Genomic DNA, 17,386 nt, shown 5'->3' with positions numbered 1-17,386 from the left:
CCAAAACAACTCTTGACTACAGTGGGGTAAAATCCATGGTTAATTTTATCATAGAAAAGAAGGAAGCTAAAATTTTGAAGTCAACAATGAAATCAATATATACATGAAATATATCCATGCGAGAATGGCGCATAATAATGAAGAATGTGTTTTGACATGCTCCAACACAGACGTAATCCAAAAAGACAGAGCTAGAAGCGAGTAATGACACTGTTCTGTAAGTTCTGGAATTTACATGCTAAAACTAAGAACTCTCCCATTTGCACTGGAGTAATGAGGCAAAAAAAATTTAAGGGGAGCTATTCTAAGGCAGGGAGATTACTTCTAAACCCAACAGGACACTAAATTATATAGTGAGGTATCCAAGCACAGTAATGAATAGTCAAATAAATGAACAAATTCCTATGAATGAAAATAGCTACCTGAATTATATCAACCAAGCGTTTGGATTGCCCTGCCAATGGAGCAGCATCATCTCCAGACCAAAACCCATTTGTCTTGTTGGCTAAACTCTCTAAGGGCTCCTTGGGTGAGTGGTCATCCTCCAACTCTTCCTTGTGTGTAGAAAGTACTCCTTGCGACAAATGCAAGGAGATTTTACTGTTGTCATCTATTGGAGCCAATCCCCAATTAGTGCCAAACTTAACAGCATGGCGTCCCGGATGCTGATTCTCCCTTGGGATGGGTGGTGTAGGAAGTCTGAGGTTTGGGCTGGCACCGGTACCATAATAAGATAGATATGACTGCTTCTCTGAGTTGAAAGCTAGAAGAGCATTGTTTGAACCCTCCAGCGTAGGATTGAGGTTGGAATTTTGCTGAGAAATGAGGTTGTTTATTGCAAAAAAGGAGCCTTCCATGTTTGGGGGTGCACTTCCACTTCGATTAGGGACTGCATCTCTCCCATTGCCACGGAATCTTTGACCGTTTCTAAGAAATCCCAAATCCTCCACTGCCATATTAGGAGTTGATGGAACAAAAGTTGCTGACTCATGGGAGGGCATTCTAAGTGGACTCTCTGTAGCCATATTGCTAAAATATTATTGTTATTATGGTGTTCTTTCCTAATCAAGGAGTAACAAGATATCCCACATAGTTCCCTGGAAGATGCATCAATTTACCATGGTCATGAGTGATAAGCACTTGGCTATCTGGAGACTCATAAATGCTATTTTGTAAAGAAAAATGAAGAATTGCATAAAAAAATATGTCCAATCTTTGCAAGTAAAGCACGAGTAACTATGACAATGACAGAAGGGAAACTCCTTCAGACGTTGAATTAAGAATTCTAATTGAACCACCATGACAACCATACTCAATTTGACTAATGATCAATCAAGATGTCTATAAGTTCAGACAGAAGCCATTCACCATGCATGTGGCTATAAAAAAACACAGTTAGAAAACAGCAAAAGAATCAGCAACATTGAGACTCTATTTGGTTGCTAAACGAAAGCCAAACAAACAAGATAGGAGAAAACAGCAAAACCAAACACTTTCACTCTAACCTGGTTGAAAAGAGTTCCTCACTATTCAAAATTTTGGAAAATAAAAAATTCGAAAACTTTTCTATCTTCTTACTCGCTTTCCTCATCAACAAAACAATAAAGGAATGGAACAGTACATTCCTCTTAAGCTGACATTATAAGTATCTCTATTAACCATTAAAAAAACAGCCATTTCACATAAATTCAGACCAAAACTGAGTCCGGGTAATATCTAAAACTTGTAAAAAAAATATATTCTTGGATGAACGGAGAGAGAAACCAAGACCCTTTACATGGAGTTTTAAGAATTTAACTCCACCCATCAAAGAGTTGATACATGACTCCAGTAAACTCTTTTCCTCCATATACTTTAACATACTCGAGTAATTTTAAACACATTTAAATCTTAATGGAGTTGTATTAATTACCAATCATGTTTTCATAATCTTCTAGCTTAACAAAACTTGAATTGAAGGCTAACTTAAACCACTAGACGGGATGATAATTTGCATGCAGTCATGAGGTTATATCTAACAAGTTACACGCCAAAAAACAAGGTCAAACAACAACATGGCATAAGAGCAGCTACTTCACAGAGTAAAGACAACAAATTTATTCGTCAAAACCCTAAATGAAACAGCAGAGATTCTCTTACCTGGCAGAGAAAGACTCATTCTTTAAAACCCTAGAACCGGAACAGATTCTTTCTTTTTCTTTCTAGAGAGAGAAGGAAAGAGTTTTGGGTTTTCACACAAACAGAGAGAGAGACAGAGACAGAGAGAGAGAGAGAGCGTGACTGGCTCTCAAACGACAATTTGGCTTTAGTTAAGGGGATTAAAAAAAAACAAAAAAACAAAAGAGGAAAAGAATAAGAAAAAAAAGGAGAGAGAGCGTGATGTGATGATGGCATAAGGAGGAAAAATGAGAAATTTTAGAGTGTAACAGTTACTTTATCCATTGTTTTAAACGTTGCCACGCTGCAAGCCCCGAATCGCGCGTTAGGAAGGCCACTTGGCACCGTTTGGTATTCCGTTTTGTTTCCTATTTATTTTTATATTTTTAAAAATATTTTAAATATTTTTTTTATTTTTTTTAAATTAATATATTTTTTTAGATTTTTAGATCATTTTAATGTACTGATATCAAAAATTATTTTTTAAAAATAAAAAAATATATTTTAATATATTTCTAAGTAAAAAATACTTTGAAAAACAACCATAATCACACTCTAAAACACGCTCTGAAGATTCAATGTATTTTGAATTTTTTTATTTAAAATTAATTTTTAAAATAAAATTTAAATTATTTTAATGAGTTGATATCAAAAATAATTTTTAAATAATATTATTTTAATATATTTTTAAGTAAAAACATTTAAAAAGTAATTATTACAACATTTTCAAATATCTCTTAATATATATTTGTTTTGAAAAAAAATTAATAAAATATTTTTCTAATATTTTTTAATTTAGAAAAATAAAGATCATTTAAACAATAAATTAATTTTAAGATGCATTTCAATAGCTTTTTTAAATGAAAAAATTCAAATAAAAAATAAAAATAAATAAAATTTCATAATTTTAGATAAAAAGTTAAAATAAAATCCTTTGACCCATTAAGTTATCTAATTTGACAATATCAATATACAAAATAATTGGAAAAGAAAAAAAACTAGACCATTAGACTAGGCTTTAAATACATGGATCATCAACGAAGTGTATATTTTTCTATTACAATTTAAGGTATTCAATAATATATTAAAATGATTTTTTTATTTTTTTATTAGTATATTAAAATTATAAAAAGAATTAATACAATATTTTTATAAAACTAAAAATATTCTTAAGATATAAAATACAAGTAAGAGCCCAACAGTACAGTTGAGGTTTTTGCTAAAATTGGGCATTGTTTATTTTGGGTGCGAGGACAAAACAAGGAGTGGAAAGGGAATAAGCAAGAAGAGGACATATGACACGTGTGCGACACAGCAGTGACTTTGTCAAACTCCCGATTCTTTGCGTTAAAAACGTGGTTGCCAAAAATAACATAAACCTTTCAAGTTATTGTTTATAACTTGGCAGTACGTGATTTTTAAATTATTTTTTATTTAGAAGTAAACTTAAATAATAATTTTTTATTTATAGACAGAAATCTTATCTTTTGGCACTGTAAACAACAATTTATATTTTTTAGAAGGAGTACATAAGCCAAATATTAAGTTGTTTGACGATAAAACCTTTGAAATCAAATGGCTGCAATCTGTCTTGAAAGATATTTCATCTCGCATCACAACAATCACCTCTATCATGATGTGACAATATTGGGGTGATATATTTGAAGGAGAAGATTAAGGAAGATAATGTAACTTTATATATTAATCATTATTCAGAAATTTAATTTAGCTATTCTTTTCTCTAGTCCAAGACCGGGTTCTGGGTTTTGATCGGGTCACCTGAGTTAATTTTTTTTTTTAAATCAAAACTATGTCATTTTAGTAAAAAAATAAAAACAAAAATCAATAAGTTGCAACCAAGTTTTTGACTGAGTATTGTTGGGTCAACCCGTCGGGTTAGCGGGGTCACACTGGATTTTTCCTTTCCTTATTTTTTCTTCATCCTGACCCGGTTCCAACCCGGGGTGTCAGGTCGATCTGTCGGGCCGGTTTTAAAACTATGGCAATGAGTATGTTTGTTTTTTAGATAACTTTTGTGATTGTGATTTTTTAAAAAATAAATTTTAAAAAAGTATGGTTAGGTGTGGTTAGTTAGATTTAGATACATATTTGATCAAAATTATAGTTGAGGTTTATGTACAGTAAAAAACATATATAAATGTTTGGTTATGGTTGCTTTTTAAAAGTATTTTTTACTTGAAAATATATTAAAATATTTTTTTTAAATTTTTTTAAAAGTATTTTTTATATCAACTCATCAAAATAATATGAAAATACAAAAAATAATAATTCAAAATAAAAAAATTAAAAAAACATTCAATTTTTTTTAAAAAATACTTTTAAAACATAAAAACAAATAAAAATTTACAGAACCTGATTAAAAAAATATATTAAAATTATTTCATAAAAACTACATTTCATATATAAAAAACAGTTTGATATATTAAATATCTAACTGTGTTTTTAACACCATAAAAATTAAAACTAAACAAACGGACATAATTTTATAAGAATCTTCCCTGTATCAAGGAGTGTTGTCCGATGATGTATAATATTTTCAACACAATTGTAATTCCTCTTTGTTCTCTCATTCTATTATTAATTTACGAAAGGCAGAGATTCAGAAAAGTTGGAGCAATGTTCATTCCAATTCAAACACATATCAACTGATAAATAAACACAAAATAACTTCTTCTTTTTTTAATCGAATTAGTTATGATAACATGATAGCATGTTTTAATATATATGCTAATACATCGAGCAATTTTTAACACTCTTATAAAATTTAAACAGATCTAGCAGATTGACTTAGATTAGATTGATTTAGAGTCTAACTTAATTTGAGTTGAAAATAAAATTACAAAAAAAATTAACTAGTCGAATCCTATATATTAACCCGTGACTTAATTGATTTTAGTAAATCAATCAAATAATTTTTTTTAAAAAAAATAAATTGATGAAAACCATATTATTTTCATTTTTAAAAAGCTTGCTGAAAAGTATGGTAGTGGTTGTTTTTCAAAATATTTTTTCATATTGAAATACATAAAAATGATATATTTTTTTTTATTTTTTAAAAAATTATTTTTGAAATTAACATATCAAAACGATCTAAAATACACAAAAAAATTAATTTTTAGCAAAAATAAAAAAAATTGAATTTTTATAAAACATGATTTGTATTACTTTCCCTGACATTCTTAAAATAACCCTCCTGGCCTTAACATTGGCATTATTAAGAAAACTATGATTTTTTTTTAAATAATAAAGTTACGTGGATTAACTCAAGGTGGGTTTAGAATTTGAGTACAAGAAATACTATGGTTGAAAATAATGTTATAAATATTATGGAGAAGATTATCAATGTTGTGTGTGAGTTTTATTTTAAGATCTATATGTTCATGGGTATTTTATATCATGTTTTTGAAAAAAAAATATTTTTAATTTTTAATTATTTTTTATGGTTTTAAAGAGTTTTGATATGTTGATATTAAAAATAATTTTTTTATATATTATTTAAAAAAAAAAACATTTTTAAAACTATGACTCATCTAAACTCAGTAAGATGTGTCTGATCGAGTCTTAGATAGGCTCTTATAATTATGGTATTTTTATAAGACTAAGTATTACAACTTTTTATCTAAATAAATATTTGAGGAGAAGTCTGACCATAAACAGTTAATTTTCAATTCAACACCAAGCGAAGATCGGGTGCCAACTTTTTTCTCAAAATAAAAAGAAAGAAATGGCACGAGCAAGCAAAGAGCCGTGCAAGAAAGAAGCTTGCGATATTCAAGCTTGTCTCTCCAAAAACAACTTCCTTCCTCAGAAGTAAGCAATTGATGTTCTTTTCGTTTTATCTTTCTTTGATTCTAATGTCTGGAATTCGTAAACTTGGCTTGTTGTCTCTAAAAATATGATATAATTCTTGGGTTTTCAATGAAGATCAAATTTCTAGATATTCAGCTTTACAGGGCTTCAACCCTCTGTGCTTTGCTTGCTTATGGGGTTTTTGCCATCTTAGCAATTTTCTATGAGATTTACATGAGGCAAAAATTTCCCATCTTTCCACTGTCTTTTAGATATTAATAAGAGAAAGAAGATGAACAGATAAGAAGGCGTTGAAACTTGATTTGTGATGGAGCGCAAGCAAATATTCCTTGACCAAAATGCAAAATAATTTGCTCCGGGAAAGAAATTTGAAGCATTGTTAGGTTTTGGTGATCACTTATAACTAGAAACTGCTTTAGAGTTCTGTTGTTTTGTATCTTTCTTGAATTTTTTTTTTATAATGTTGTGTTTTTAATAACCCAGTTTTAATTTAGGCCGACAAATGTGAAGCCTGTTTCTTGATTTCATCAGCTTATGTCTTATCTCCTGACTTTGCTGTGCTGTTTTAGTTGATGTTCTAACTTCAACCGCGAGACCTTTTTCCTGGTTTCGAGTCTTAACTCCCGATGCTTCCAGCTCTTGATATGTGATTGAGCAGTTGTAGTGCTAAAGTTTCAGTTTGCGTCTTTTCAATGAAGCCCTCTACAGCTTATGCACCTCCTGGGCTGTTAAAAGTCATGGATTTTAGTATCTGTCATCATTGGAGTTTTCGGATTCTCTGATGCTTTCTTGAATATGTTGCCACATAATAACCTGAGAGCATGCAATATATATGCTTCAAATCGCCGGCAAAAAATGTCTATATTTTTGTGCTACATAAATGTTTGCAAAAAGAATCTCTGCTCTGCGATGAGGGCCTGATTGGTGTGTTTGTCTTGAATTCTATGCAACTGATGGAGCGTGTGGTTGACTGGATTTGAGAAACCTTCAACAGCACCTTCTTTCTAGATGAAGTTGCTTTGTCATGTAGGTAGGTTCTGTTTGGTAGTTGAATGATTATTTGATGAAGCAAGTTGGAATAGCAAGCACAAATCTTTTGGAGCGAGGTTAAAACATGTTTGTTTCTCTAATTGATTTTATTAACTGTGTGATTGGTCAAATTGGTTGTGGGAATTGGTTGAATCATGGTCGAATCCTTATCTACATGTAAAATGCCTCAATGCCTCTGCTGATTAGCTTCTTGAGCAATCTCATTAGCCATGATTACCATCCTCTTTCTTTTCTCAGTCATTTCTTTCTTTTTGCCCAGTGGTAATTTAGTTTTCAGATGGCTGGCGACCCTCCAGCTTAGCTGTTGCTGGCAATACTCTATATATTAGGACGAGGAAGTGATTGCTAGTGCTGCCTAGTAGCCCTATATATGGTGCTGAGAATCTGTAGAGTAGGGATTATTATTGATATTAATTACTTAAAACTAACCAGTTAGCAAACCTGTGTGTGCTAAAAGACCTTCTGTGTGGTTTGGTGTATTTTTGGTTAATTGATGCTATAATGTGTTTCTGCAATCATTTCTACTCATTAACATGATCCAGTCCATCTACATATTACACAACTGTCAACTTATTTACCTTCTGTGCTATCCTATGCTACCGATGCATCTGATTTTCCTCGTATTCATAGTTTCTAATTGGCATTTTGAAATGGTCTAGGTGCCTTAAAGTGATAGAAAATCTGCAGTCTTGCTGTGTGAAATGCGATTACAAGTCAACACATTGTGCTTCGGTGTCTGGCCTTCTGAAGCAAATGCCCAAGTGAGGCCAAAATCTTCATATTGCCACCTAGAGGAAAGGGACTCTTCTAGAGGAATACAACAGCATCAAAATGTCACATGAGTTTTACATCATGGGATACTGCAATTCAATATGCTCTGTTTCTCCAAGTAGAGGTATATGTGAGAATCTGATTCTATGCCAGGTGCTGTAAATTGTGGAAGAGAATGTTTAGCCAGAGACTATTCTGTATTCTCTGAAGGGAAAAAAAAAGAAAAAAGAAGCTAGAATAAAGCTCGAAAACTTGTCATGGAACCGCAGTCAATAGAAATGTTCATGTTCCTGTGTATTAGAATGCTTAGTGGCATGTTAGAGGCCAATACCATGTTAAAACTGCTTCAAGCTAATTAGTATTTCACTATTTCCTTGTTGATTGATTATCTTCTGCGTTCTATGCCTGACATTTTACTTGATGTTTTAGAATATTTAAGGAAAAACAAAAATGTATTTTGTTGGAGGAACAACAACAAAGATATAATGAATATATCTGAAATAGTTTTAAAATGAATTTCTGGCTAGGAATGTATCATCTATCTCACTATCTTCACAGTTTGGATAGAGACATTAGAAACTCGCAATTTATTTGTGAACCTGGTGAAGATTTATGTAGTAAATTTGACACTAGTTCTTTGGGGCTTGCAACATTTTTTTCATCCTTGAAAGCAACAACTCGTGCATCTTCCTTTCCACCACCAATCACTTAGAACCAGTAGAGTATCAGGTGATCACATCAATGCCAAAAAAAAAAAAAAATAGAAAATGACTTAAGTGGAAGATAAAGCATCCACTAGAAATTTGTTTCCATGCACACAGAAGGAAGCTGAAGATTCTTTCTTGGGAAAATTGGAAGAATGATACACTATTACCAATGCTATCCAAAATCACATTGGCCAGTTCTTTCTGTATGAATAGGGGGAGCTGTAAACAAGGCAACAGCTGATGCACTCTCTCACCTAAAAAGGGTTTAATGAAGAGAAAATTTCCACCTTCCCTTCTTAATGTAATGTATAACAACGAAAATGGACTCAACAATGGACAGGTGATGGTGCCTTGAGCTTTCTTTCTTCTTTTTTTTCACTCCCTCCCTGGAAGAGGTGCGATTGATGAAACGAGCTCAAGCAAAAAATGAATTTTATGCTCGCGAAGAATCCTGCCGCCTAAGAGGAATGCCCTCAGTACCAAAGCCATCCTCCTCTGTGTGCTTGGAGAGTCGCACGGGTAGCGATGGAGATCCTACATTTGATTTCCAAACATCAATCAGAGGTTAAGAATTCCAAAGATACTGGCATGGATCTCTCATAAATCATGCAGTTAGAAACCATATCAGCGTGCATCAAGTGCTTGTGGGAGACAAGGGGCACGGGTAGGAAATACTAATAATGGTTACAATAATAATATTAGAGAGCATATACCATCAGCCATATCCTTCGTCTTGTGAAGAAGAAACGTTCCTGATAGGATAGTCATGAACCCACACATTTCGGTCACTATTTGAGTTGGACTCTGCCTATCCCAATCCTGATTTAGAGTAAAAAGGATGATATTCAAAAATGGTTATTCATGTAAAATCACGCTGAAAAAATTATCAAAGTCAAACTTCAAAATATAACAAATCCCCAAAAGAGTCTAAACACAGGAGACCACAAATGAAGGCACCAAGGGAATTTTTTTTCCAAATTCCATCCTTTAGAGCAATGATGACTCAGTGGTGGAAATAAAAACCATCACCTATATGCTTATTTTTCCTTCACCTCTTCCTATCCCTTTTCATTTATCTTTATTCTAAAAACAAAGGGGAAGCCATTACCAGACAAGAAAATACTAAATGCTGAAAAGTTCAAAGCAAGTTCAATTTTCCAATCACCAACAGGTTGAAATGGGATCAACTGAAAGGCAAGGAGGTTACAAGACTGAGGCATAATTTCCATGCCTTCGACAACTCAATCAGGCTGCTTTAGTGTGAGTTTGGTACTGCAGTATAAAGCTGTGTTTTGGGCTGAAAAGGCATCAATTTGATGCTTGTTTGGGTGATTTTCAATTGTTTTGATCCAAACACACTTTGAAAAGCACTTTCACAGCATTACCACTGCGGACAATTAACAAATCATATCAAGTTGACAAAGTAACAGAGGATGCTTACTGAGTCAGTAGAAAAGCATACCTTGAACATGATTACACTTGCCAAAATTGTTAGTGAGGTAAACATAACATAGTATATTGGAGAAACAACCGCAGTGTTGAAAGTGTCAAGCGCCTGCATAGGAAAAACCAAAAATATAATCAAAGGAGAATGAGAGAGCTGTCACCATAAAAAAACAATAAGTTTTGCATACAACCAGATGACAAGCGACACATGAAATCCAAGATGTTACTTGATACAAGTCCACACAACTAAGAGGTTAATCCTTATTTTAGGTACAAGCCTCAACAAGAAAAGATATTCAAACTCCTAAATAGTATCGTTTAAGCCAATTTTACACCTTCTAGAAACCAGACAGCCTGATGGATAATCAATTTACAACAGAACATGTTACATTTATGTCTCAATGCTTCCCTTGACACAGAACAAAACAAATGGAGAAAAAGGATCAATGCAGCCAGCCTATTAGTGTGACGCTTCTGCATAGTTGATTGAGATCTTTCTCTCTCTTTTAACAATCATAATGGGTAATAGATTTGTAAGATTAACAAATTTTATTTTTAAGGAACTGTCTTTGGGACATCCCAAAAATCACAAAAGGGGAGAAAAATATTAGGACAGAGGAAGTATCCCTGGTGATCAATTGACTAAATGAGAATCAATCCAATTTTATTTTATCACAGAAAAAAAAAGAAGAAGCTAATTAATATAATTTCTTCACATCCTCCAAAATATTTCATACATCCCATGCACTAGACAACATAAAGACCGAAAGATACTCTACCACCAACCAAGTTTCAACAGTTTCCAAGATCCATTGAAGTAGGAATTCCTACACTCATCTCTCCGACAGAAACCCACACACCCATACAATTTTCTATACGCAGCTAGAGACATCACTCCAAACATATCAGGTAAAATAAAAGGCATTGTTATCAAGCCCAGAATCCATTGTATCAAGAATTTGGATTTCCCACATCATACAGGGTTTTTGATACCACCAACAAATAGCATCCTATGCAAATGTTCCAATCCTCAGGTATGAATCTCAATCGCTTTTAAACACTAAGTTCTACCAACCCTCAAATGTATCAGCATTTTTTATTTCCATAATCCACCTTTCCCTAAACCTGGCAATTCTGTCAGCACAAATTATTGTTTGCCTTGACATTACTCCAGAGCATTATACATCAAGGATCATATGTTGCTTCATAAGAGAACACCACATCACCATCAGAGCAAAATAACACTATCTGGCCTTATAATGCTAATCATAGCAAACTTGAGCATTTATCCATTTGAATCAACCACAAGAACAAAATACAATGAAAAACAAAGGGATGAAGACCAATCAGCAAGATAACACTTCCAAAATCACTCGAAAATTGTAGGGACTTCATGAAGCATCACTGAAGAGTTTTAAGAGGTTTTAAGAAGAGATAAAATCACTCCACAAAGTGAGCTGATCTGATTTTGAAGCCATTCCCCTGACATGCAAAATAAAACCCCGATTAGCCCTTGCCTCAGTTCAACCTAACATATTAGACTCCTTGAAATAACACTCCTGAATTTGATAGATACAGTATCCACAACAGGAGACAGCATCTCACACCAGTATGATCAGTTACACAAATGATGCCTATGATAGCAAGACAGTCCCTCAGCCAAGTTTGTAGGATATATGCTCTTCACTCTACATGCTCCCCTTCAACTTCCTCACGACCATATAATGCAAAGTATTAGATTGATAGCCACATGACAAACCAAAAAAAAAAAAAAACTCTGATGCTATCACCAATTAATATCTCTTTGTCCTAAACTCTTATTTATCATCTCTTGTGAAGTTCTTATTTAACAATTCCCTTCCCTGCTTTTGAATATGAGGACCCAGTAAAAGAAAAGTTAAGGAAAGACACCTTAAAACTTCTTTAACAAAGCCAATAGCCACATATTAGCACATCATGATAACAAACACAAATTTTCCCATGTTCCATCATCATTGAAAGTACCATGACAGGAAAGATTTTAATAACTGAGGAAGGTGCAATGAGAAAGTTATCAACTTCATTGGAATGTAACAATATCCACCAACTTGCAAGGATCTTATCATAGAGGAAGTTAAATAAATGATCCAAAGTATAATGATATACTTAGATAGATAATTATCTGAGAAGTGCATAAAAAAGCCCTAAGATGACAGACAAGAAACGGCTGCTACCTTGTTCAAATAATTCATTTGGGTAAGCACACAAGTAATTACAACAAAGGCAAAGACCCATGTTTGCGGATATATTAGCTGATTCGTTCCTGAGAGTGTCAGCTTCAACGCAATTCCAAGTGCTTTAACACTCATGACCTGTCAAACATCAATGTTTGAGAATACCATTTACAAAAGGGGGGAAAAACCTTGCAAGAAAACAAACAATACAATAACCAACAAGAGTATAACAATCATACCGACAAGGAGCCTACGAGAGAACAAACACCAATGGAAACCATTATATGCGTCTGGCCATAGTCAGGGATAAAGTGGAATATGAGAATGAATACAGCTGCTATGACCAAAGCAGCATAGAACAGAAAGGCTGAAAAAAAAAAGGGATACAGGTTTGTTTCTTAAGCACATTTCTTTGCAACTTGAGTATATTAGAATTATGATTAATATGCAATTTTCACACTATTTTTAACAAACAAATCTATTACCAGGCTCTGTAGCGAGATCCCAAACTTCTTTCACGGATTCAATCTCACGTTCTTGAGGAGCATGCAGCACAATTGTTGTAGAACCCACAACACAAAGAACACAACCAAGAATTCCAAAAATATGCAATTTCTCTCGTAATATGATATGTGCAAGAGCAGCACTGCAAACCAACAAAATGTTAAGACCTGAATAAGAAATATAAATTAGATTGTGGTTGATGATCTATCATGCCTTATAATAATGCTGAGAGCACCAAGAGGAGTGACCAGGATAGCAGGTGCAAATGCATAAGCTGCAAAATTAGCAATTTCCCCAACAATCACTGTTGAAATAACAGACAAATATTAGAGTGGACTAGTTGCAAATACAGCTATGATGTCTAGACAAAATAAGCAGATAACCAATTTGTTAAATTTTAAAGGTACTCCAAGTTGTGAAGAGTTTTAAACAGAGGCTTTTGTAAAAAGATCAAACATAACTTGCATCCACATTGAACATAGAGAAAGAAAAGGAGAGACGCACTTAAACATTCGTATCATCTCAAGATCTAAAAGCAGACGACTTAAGAAACAACCACATTTGATGATGGTAAAACTTACTTGTTATCATGCCCACCCACCAGAGCGGTTCATATAAATAAGTATAACCTCCACTTCCTGTGTATTAAAGTCAACAGAGTCAATTTCGGTGAATTCATGTTCACTATACAAGTATAACAGCACACTGTAAAAGGTACAATAGCAAAGCAGGGCACTAAAATTGAGGTTTATGAATTTCCATAAGCATTTTTGCATAGTAACTTCTCGTATCCTCCGCCAAAAAGAATAGAACAAATAGATTTCAACACACATACCACAAAAGGTAACACATTAATTTCCGTATAAAATAAAATCACACATCTTGCCAACAAATTTGTATCCACATATGGATTCAAAAACTAGTGTTACCCATATGTAATTCATTAACGAAATACATGGAAGTTGAGTTAAGAGTCCAAAAGGGATTGCAAGAAATCTGTAAAATGCAATTATTACAAAGAAATATATAGATCTTATTAACTCCTCATAAACCCATTTTCCAAAACTTCCAACTGACTCGATAAAAAAAAATCTAACACATTCAGCAAAAATCCATCAAAATCAATCTCTCAAGTTTCAAACATAAGTACACCACCACCACCTAAAACCTAATCAAGAACATCATCAGCTTGGAATCTACTTGAAGTTTGAGACAAGTTCTAATCCAACCATTCTTATACTGCCAATACCTCCCAAAAATGGCCAAAAAGAATAAATCTTGAGGAGATTTTCCAACCCGTTACTGGGTAACCAATAATAAAGTCAAGCTTAAAAATAAGACCCCAAAAAAATAATCCAAAATCATTAAAAAAAATGAAAAGAAAGATACCTGCCCTGATACCGGAGGCCCCAGCTTTCTTCAAGCCCTTCTTCTTGACAATGAAACTGGCACCAATAAAGACGCTGGAAGACAGTGCCAACACTAATCCCTTAATATTATCAGCCGACATCCCCTTGTACGACTCTTTCCAGCTCCCACTCTCCATCGCCATAATTCTACAGTTAAAAACACAAAACCCTATTTTTCCACTTGTAAACAAACAACCCTTACTATATCTTCACACCACCATATCTTTCTTTCTTTATTTACCAAACTCAGTTCTTACTCGGACGGAGTTGAAACTGAGTTTGAAGCAGCTCGTAAAGCAGGAAAACTGTGTGGACTTAGGAGAAGGAGCGGATCTGAGAGGTGGAAGGAAGATGATGTCGGCGCGTAGAGAAAGAGAGAGTGGAAGTGCGCGCGTGGTGGTGGATCCAGCTGTCTGTGTTGTGGTTGCGAGAGAGAGAGATTGGTTAGATGCGTAGGGTGGAGAGAGAGGTATGTTGGATTTGTTTTACCAGAAGATGACTCATGTCTGACTCATCAAGCTACTGCTTCCCACCTATTTTATTTATTTATATAATAACTTTTCATATTTGTAATTTTATTTTATTTTTTAAGATTATTATGTTTTTTTAATTCTATGATGTTAAACTTGGTTCCTACGACGCTAGTATATTAACGTTGTTTCGCATCATGTTAATATTATTATTTTAAATGTTAAAAAAATATTAAAAATTAGTTTAGATCTAAGAGCGTTGAATCTGATAGAAATATCTAATTTGATAGACAAAAAAAAAAATAATTGTGTATTTTAATTGTCAATAAAAAAAATACAAAAACAACCAAAGAAACATATCGTAAAAAGATAAGATGAGAAATGAAAGTGAAACTACTATTACAATTCACATTAAAAGATTTATTAATTTACAGTGATTTTCTGACCTCATTTAACTTTTGTTATAATGTTAATCCTAGAAATTCAAGATTTAGAACCATTAGATTAGATTTTAAATTAAATTAAAAAAGATATCAATTTAATAAAATCTAACTTATTTGACTATATTTTTAATGATTCAGTTGATTTAATCGGTTAGTCAATTCAAGAAATTCATGGTTCAAAACGTGACCTAGATAATATTTCAAATTAAATAAAAAAATAGATATTAATTTGATAAAATTCAGTTGATCTGATCGATTTTTTGATAACCTAATTGACCTTATTGGGTAACATTTTGATTTTATAATGTTAAACTCAGTTCAATCCATTATGTTGACCTGAAAAATTCATGATTTGGACCCTGACCTAAATTAGATTTCAAATCAATTAGAAAAAAATATTGATTCTATAAAATATAGTTGGTATGATCAGGTTTTTAATGACTCGGTTGACCTGATTGATTAACATTTTGATTCTATACTATTAAACATAGTATGGTTTAGCATGTTGATATAAGAAATGCATCATTCAAAACTTCACATTGATTGAGTTTCAAATTAAATAAAAAAAGGATATTGATCAGTAAAATCTAATTGATTCGGACATGTTTTTAATGACTCTGTTGATCTAATTGGTTAACATTTTGAATCTATCAGTCTAGCATGTTGATCCAATAAATTTATGATTTGGAACCTGACTTGGATCAAGTTTTAAATTAATTAAAAATATATATATTGATATTTTTAAAATCCAATTAATTCAAACAAGCTTTTAATGACTTTGTTAACTTGATTGGTTAACTTAAAAAAAAAAATTAAAGTATGAAACAACGTTAATTTTTAAAAATAAATTGGCCTGTGAGTTAAAATAACTTTTTTTTTAAAATGATTTACATTGACTTGGTGATCCATGAGTTAAACTAGTAATCCAATTTTTTTTTTTTTGAGTTGATCCTTGAGTCGAATATAATAACTATAGTAGAAAACATGAAATGAAGGAGGTTTGATATTGCTTTTTATTATTATTATTATTTTAAAAAAACCCTATCATTTTAGCTTTACTTGATCCATGTTGTCATAAAAACATAAAATTTCATTTATTTATCTATGTAGGACATGAAGGGTAAGAATTTTCAATAAAAGATAAGAGAGGATGATAGGATAAGAATTAAAGAAACATTGAATGAAAGAATCTATATGAAAGTTTCTCTAAATACATATGATCTATTTTTTTTTTTAAAAAATGGATGATAAGGATTCATTTTGTTTTCCTAACCCCAATCTATTATTTTTTTATAAGGATATAAATAAATACTCATTATTCATGCTTTATATTAGTTATATTTAAACGTGAGTCTAAAATAACTATTCAAATCCAACTTGAACCAGAATATAACTATAGGATTTCTTAATTTATGATCCTATTATTTTTCATGGAAGATATTTACTTCTTATCAATTTTCTTTTGTTATCCTTTATTCACTTCATATTCCACTATTTATTTATTAACATCTAACTTATATATTCAAATATTAGTTCTCAAATTCCCTAAATTTTCGTGTATAATTCTAACACTACCAACATTCAAATACATTCTCCACACTTACTTTTAATTTCATTAAATTAACTATCCATGTTTTTTTATATTCATATTTACGTATATAAAACCTTAATTTGAATGAGAGTTCCAATTTGTTTTCTCTTTGTATATTTTTCATAACATAAATTTTATATCCATTTATAAATTTTAAAATAAATTTCTCATGTGTTAATCTTTTATAAAAAAATCTTAATACATAAACATACTCAACATCAATTTTGATTTTTATAACTAATCATTGTTTCTTTATTATCACCACCCTAATAACACACACACACAAATTGTCACAATTATCCAATTCTTCCGCAAAACAATACATGGCCAATCCTAAGTTTCATTTGTTTTCACAATCCAATCTTTAATTGTTTATAAATTTTCATTAAACATATTAATCTAACTTAATCTATCAATTATAAACCATTAACACAATTTTTCAATATTTGCATATATATACCCTAATTCACAATATACTAACAAGAAAATCAATTAAAATTTGATAATTAATTTAATCCAATTATAACCATCATTAACACATCTTCAGATGCTAAATAAAAGCAATAATTAAACATTCATTTTAGCTCTATAAATTTCTCACCTTTTACCTATTATAGCCCGGCCTAATTTAACCAAAATATCAAAATTTTCTTTTACAATTATTCATTATTCGAGTCATTCATATCCTAATCTACCTCAATTATATTATTCCACCATAATTTTATAATTCCCTTAATTTTCATCCAAGAACCCTTATTAAGATTTAAGAATTTCACATAAAAATTCATTTCCCT

The 17,386-nt window shown here is 31.9% G+C and overlaps 3 protein-coding genes across 6 annotated transcripts; 1 reads left to right on the top strand and 2 right to left on the bottom strand.

Annotated features, from left to right (window-relative positions):
• Positions 1-223: 223 nt before the first annotated feature.
• LOC118036565 (pumilio homolog 5-like) lies at positions 224-2,395 on the bottom strand. 2 transcript variants are annotated; one of them, XR_012169422.1, is made up of 2 exons: positions 2,140-2,395; positions 224-1,097 (listed from the first exon to the last, which is right to left on the bottom strand). XR_012169422.1 is itself a non-coding variant. In XM_035042285.2 (2 exons), exons 1-2 carry the CDS (start codon positions 2,156-2,158, stop codon positions 342-344), a joined length of 627 nt encoding a protein of 208 aa, XP_034898176.1. In that variant the 5' UTR covers positions 2,159-2,395; the 3' UTR covers positions 314-341. The 2 variants fall into 2 exon arrangements, 1 of the variants encoding a protein (XP_034898176.1); XM_035042285.2 differs by having other exon boundaries at positions 314-949.
• A 3,404-nt stretch (positions 2,396-5,799) lies between these two features.
• Positions 5,800-8,194, top strand: LOC118036562 (uncharacterized). Its single transcript, XM_035042279.2, has 2 exons — positions 5,800-5,988; positions 7,698-8,194. Exons 1-2 carry the CDS (start codon positions 5,903-5,905, stop codon positions 7,801-7,803), a joined length of 192 nt encoding a protein of 63 aa, XP_034898170.1. The 5' UTR covers positions 5,800-5,902; the 3' UTR covers positions 7,804-8,194.
• A 367-nt stretch (positions 8,195-8,561) lies between these two features.
• Positions 8,562-14,620, bottom strand: LOC118036564 (probable magnesium transporter NIPA4). 3 transcript variants are annotated; one of them, XM_035042280.2, is made up of 9 exons: positions 14,069-14,620; positions 13,261-13,317; positions 12,893-12,983; positions 12,661-12,821; positions 12,415-12,542; positions 12,176-12,313; positions 9,979-10,071; positions 9,230-9,335; positions 8,562-9,050 (listed from the first exon to the last, which is right to left on the bottom strand). In XM_035042280.2, the coding sequence occupies exons 1-9, from the start codon at positions 14,229-14,231 to the stop codon at positions 8,950-8,952; spliced, it is 1,038 nt and encodes a 345-aa protein (XP_034898171.1). In that variant the 5' UTR covers positions 14,232-14,620; the 3' UTR covers positions 8,562-8,949. The 3 variants fall into 3 exon arrangements, with proteins under 3 accessions (XP_034898171.1, XP_034898172.1, XP_034898173.1); XM_035042281.2 differs by lacking the exons at positions 8,562-9,050; positions 9,230-9,335; positions 9,979-10,071 and adding an exon at positions 10,257-11,444; XM_035042282.2 differs by lacking the exons at positions 8,562-9,050; positions 9,230-9,335; positions 9,979-10,071 and adding an exon at positions 11,451-11,668 and having other exon boundaries at positions 14,069-14,619.
• Positions 14,621-17,386: the final 2,766 nt, after the last annotated feature.

Source organism: Populus alba, chromosome 3, assembly GCF_005239225.2.
Source record: "Populus alba chromosome 3, ASM523922v2, whole genome shotgun sequence".
NCBI lineage: Eukaryota > Viridiplantae > Streptophyta > Magnoliopsida > Malpighiales > Salicaceae > Populus > Populus alba.
Note: the sequence above shows the minus strand (reverse complement) of the source record. Positions and strands in the feature narration are given on the sequence as shown.

Coding starts and splice junctions, on each gene's coding strand:
- LOC118036562 (XM_035042279.2), top strand. CDS start 5,903: ATGGCACGAGCAAGCAAAGAGCCGTGCAAGAAAGAAGCTTGCGATATT. Junction 5,989..7,697: donor AACAACTTCCTTCCTCAGAA/GTAAGCAATTGA, acceptor GAAATGGTCTAG/GTGCCTTAAAGTGATAGAAA.
- LOC118036564 (XM_035042280.2), bottom strand. CDS start 14,231: ATGGCGATGGAGAGTGGGAGCTGGAAAGAGTCGTACAAGGGGATGTCG. Junction 12,822..12,892: donor GCTCTCAGCATTATTATAAG/GCATGATAGATC, acceptor GTTGGTTTGCAG/TGCTGCTCTTGCACATATCA. Junction 12,543..12,660: donor GGATCTCGCTACAGAGCCTG/GTAATAGATTTG, acceptor TTTTTTTTTCAG/CCTTTCTGTTCTATGCTGCT.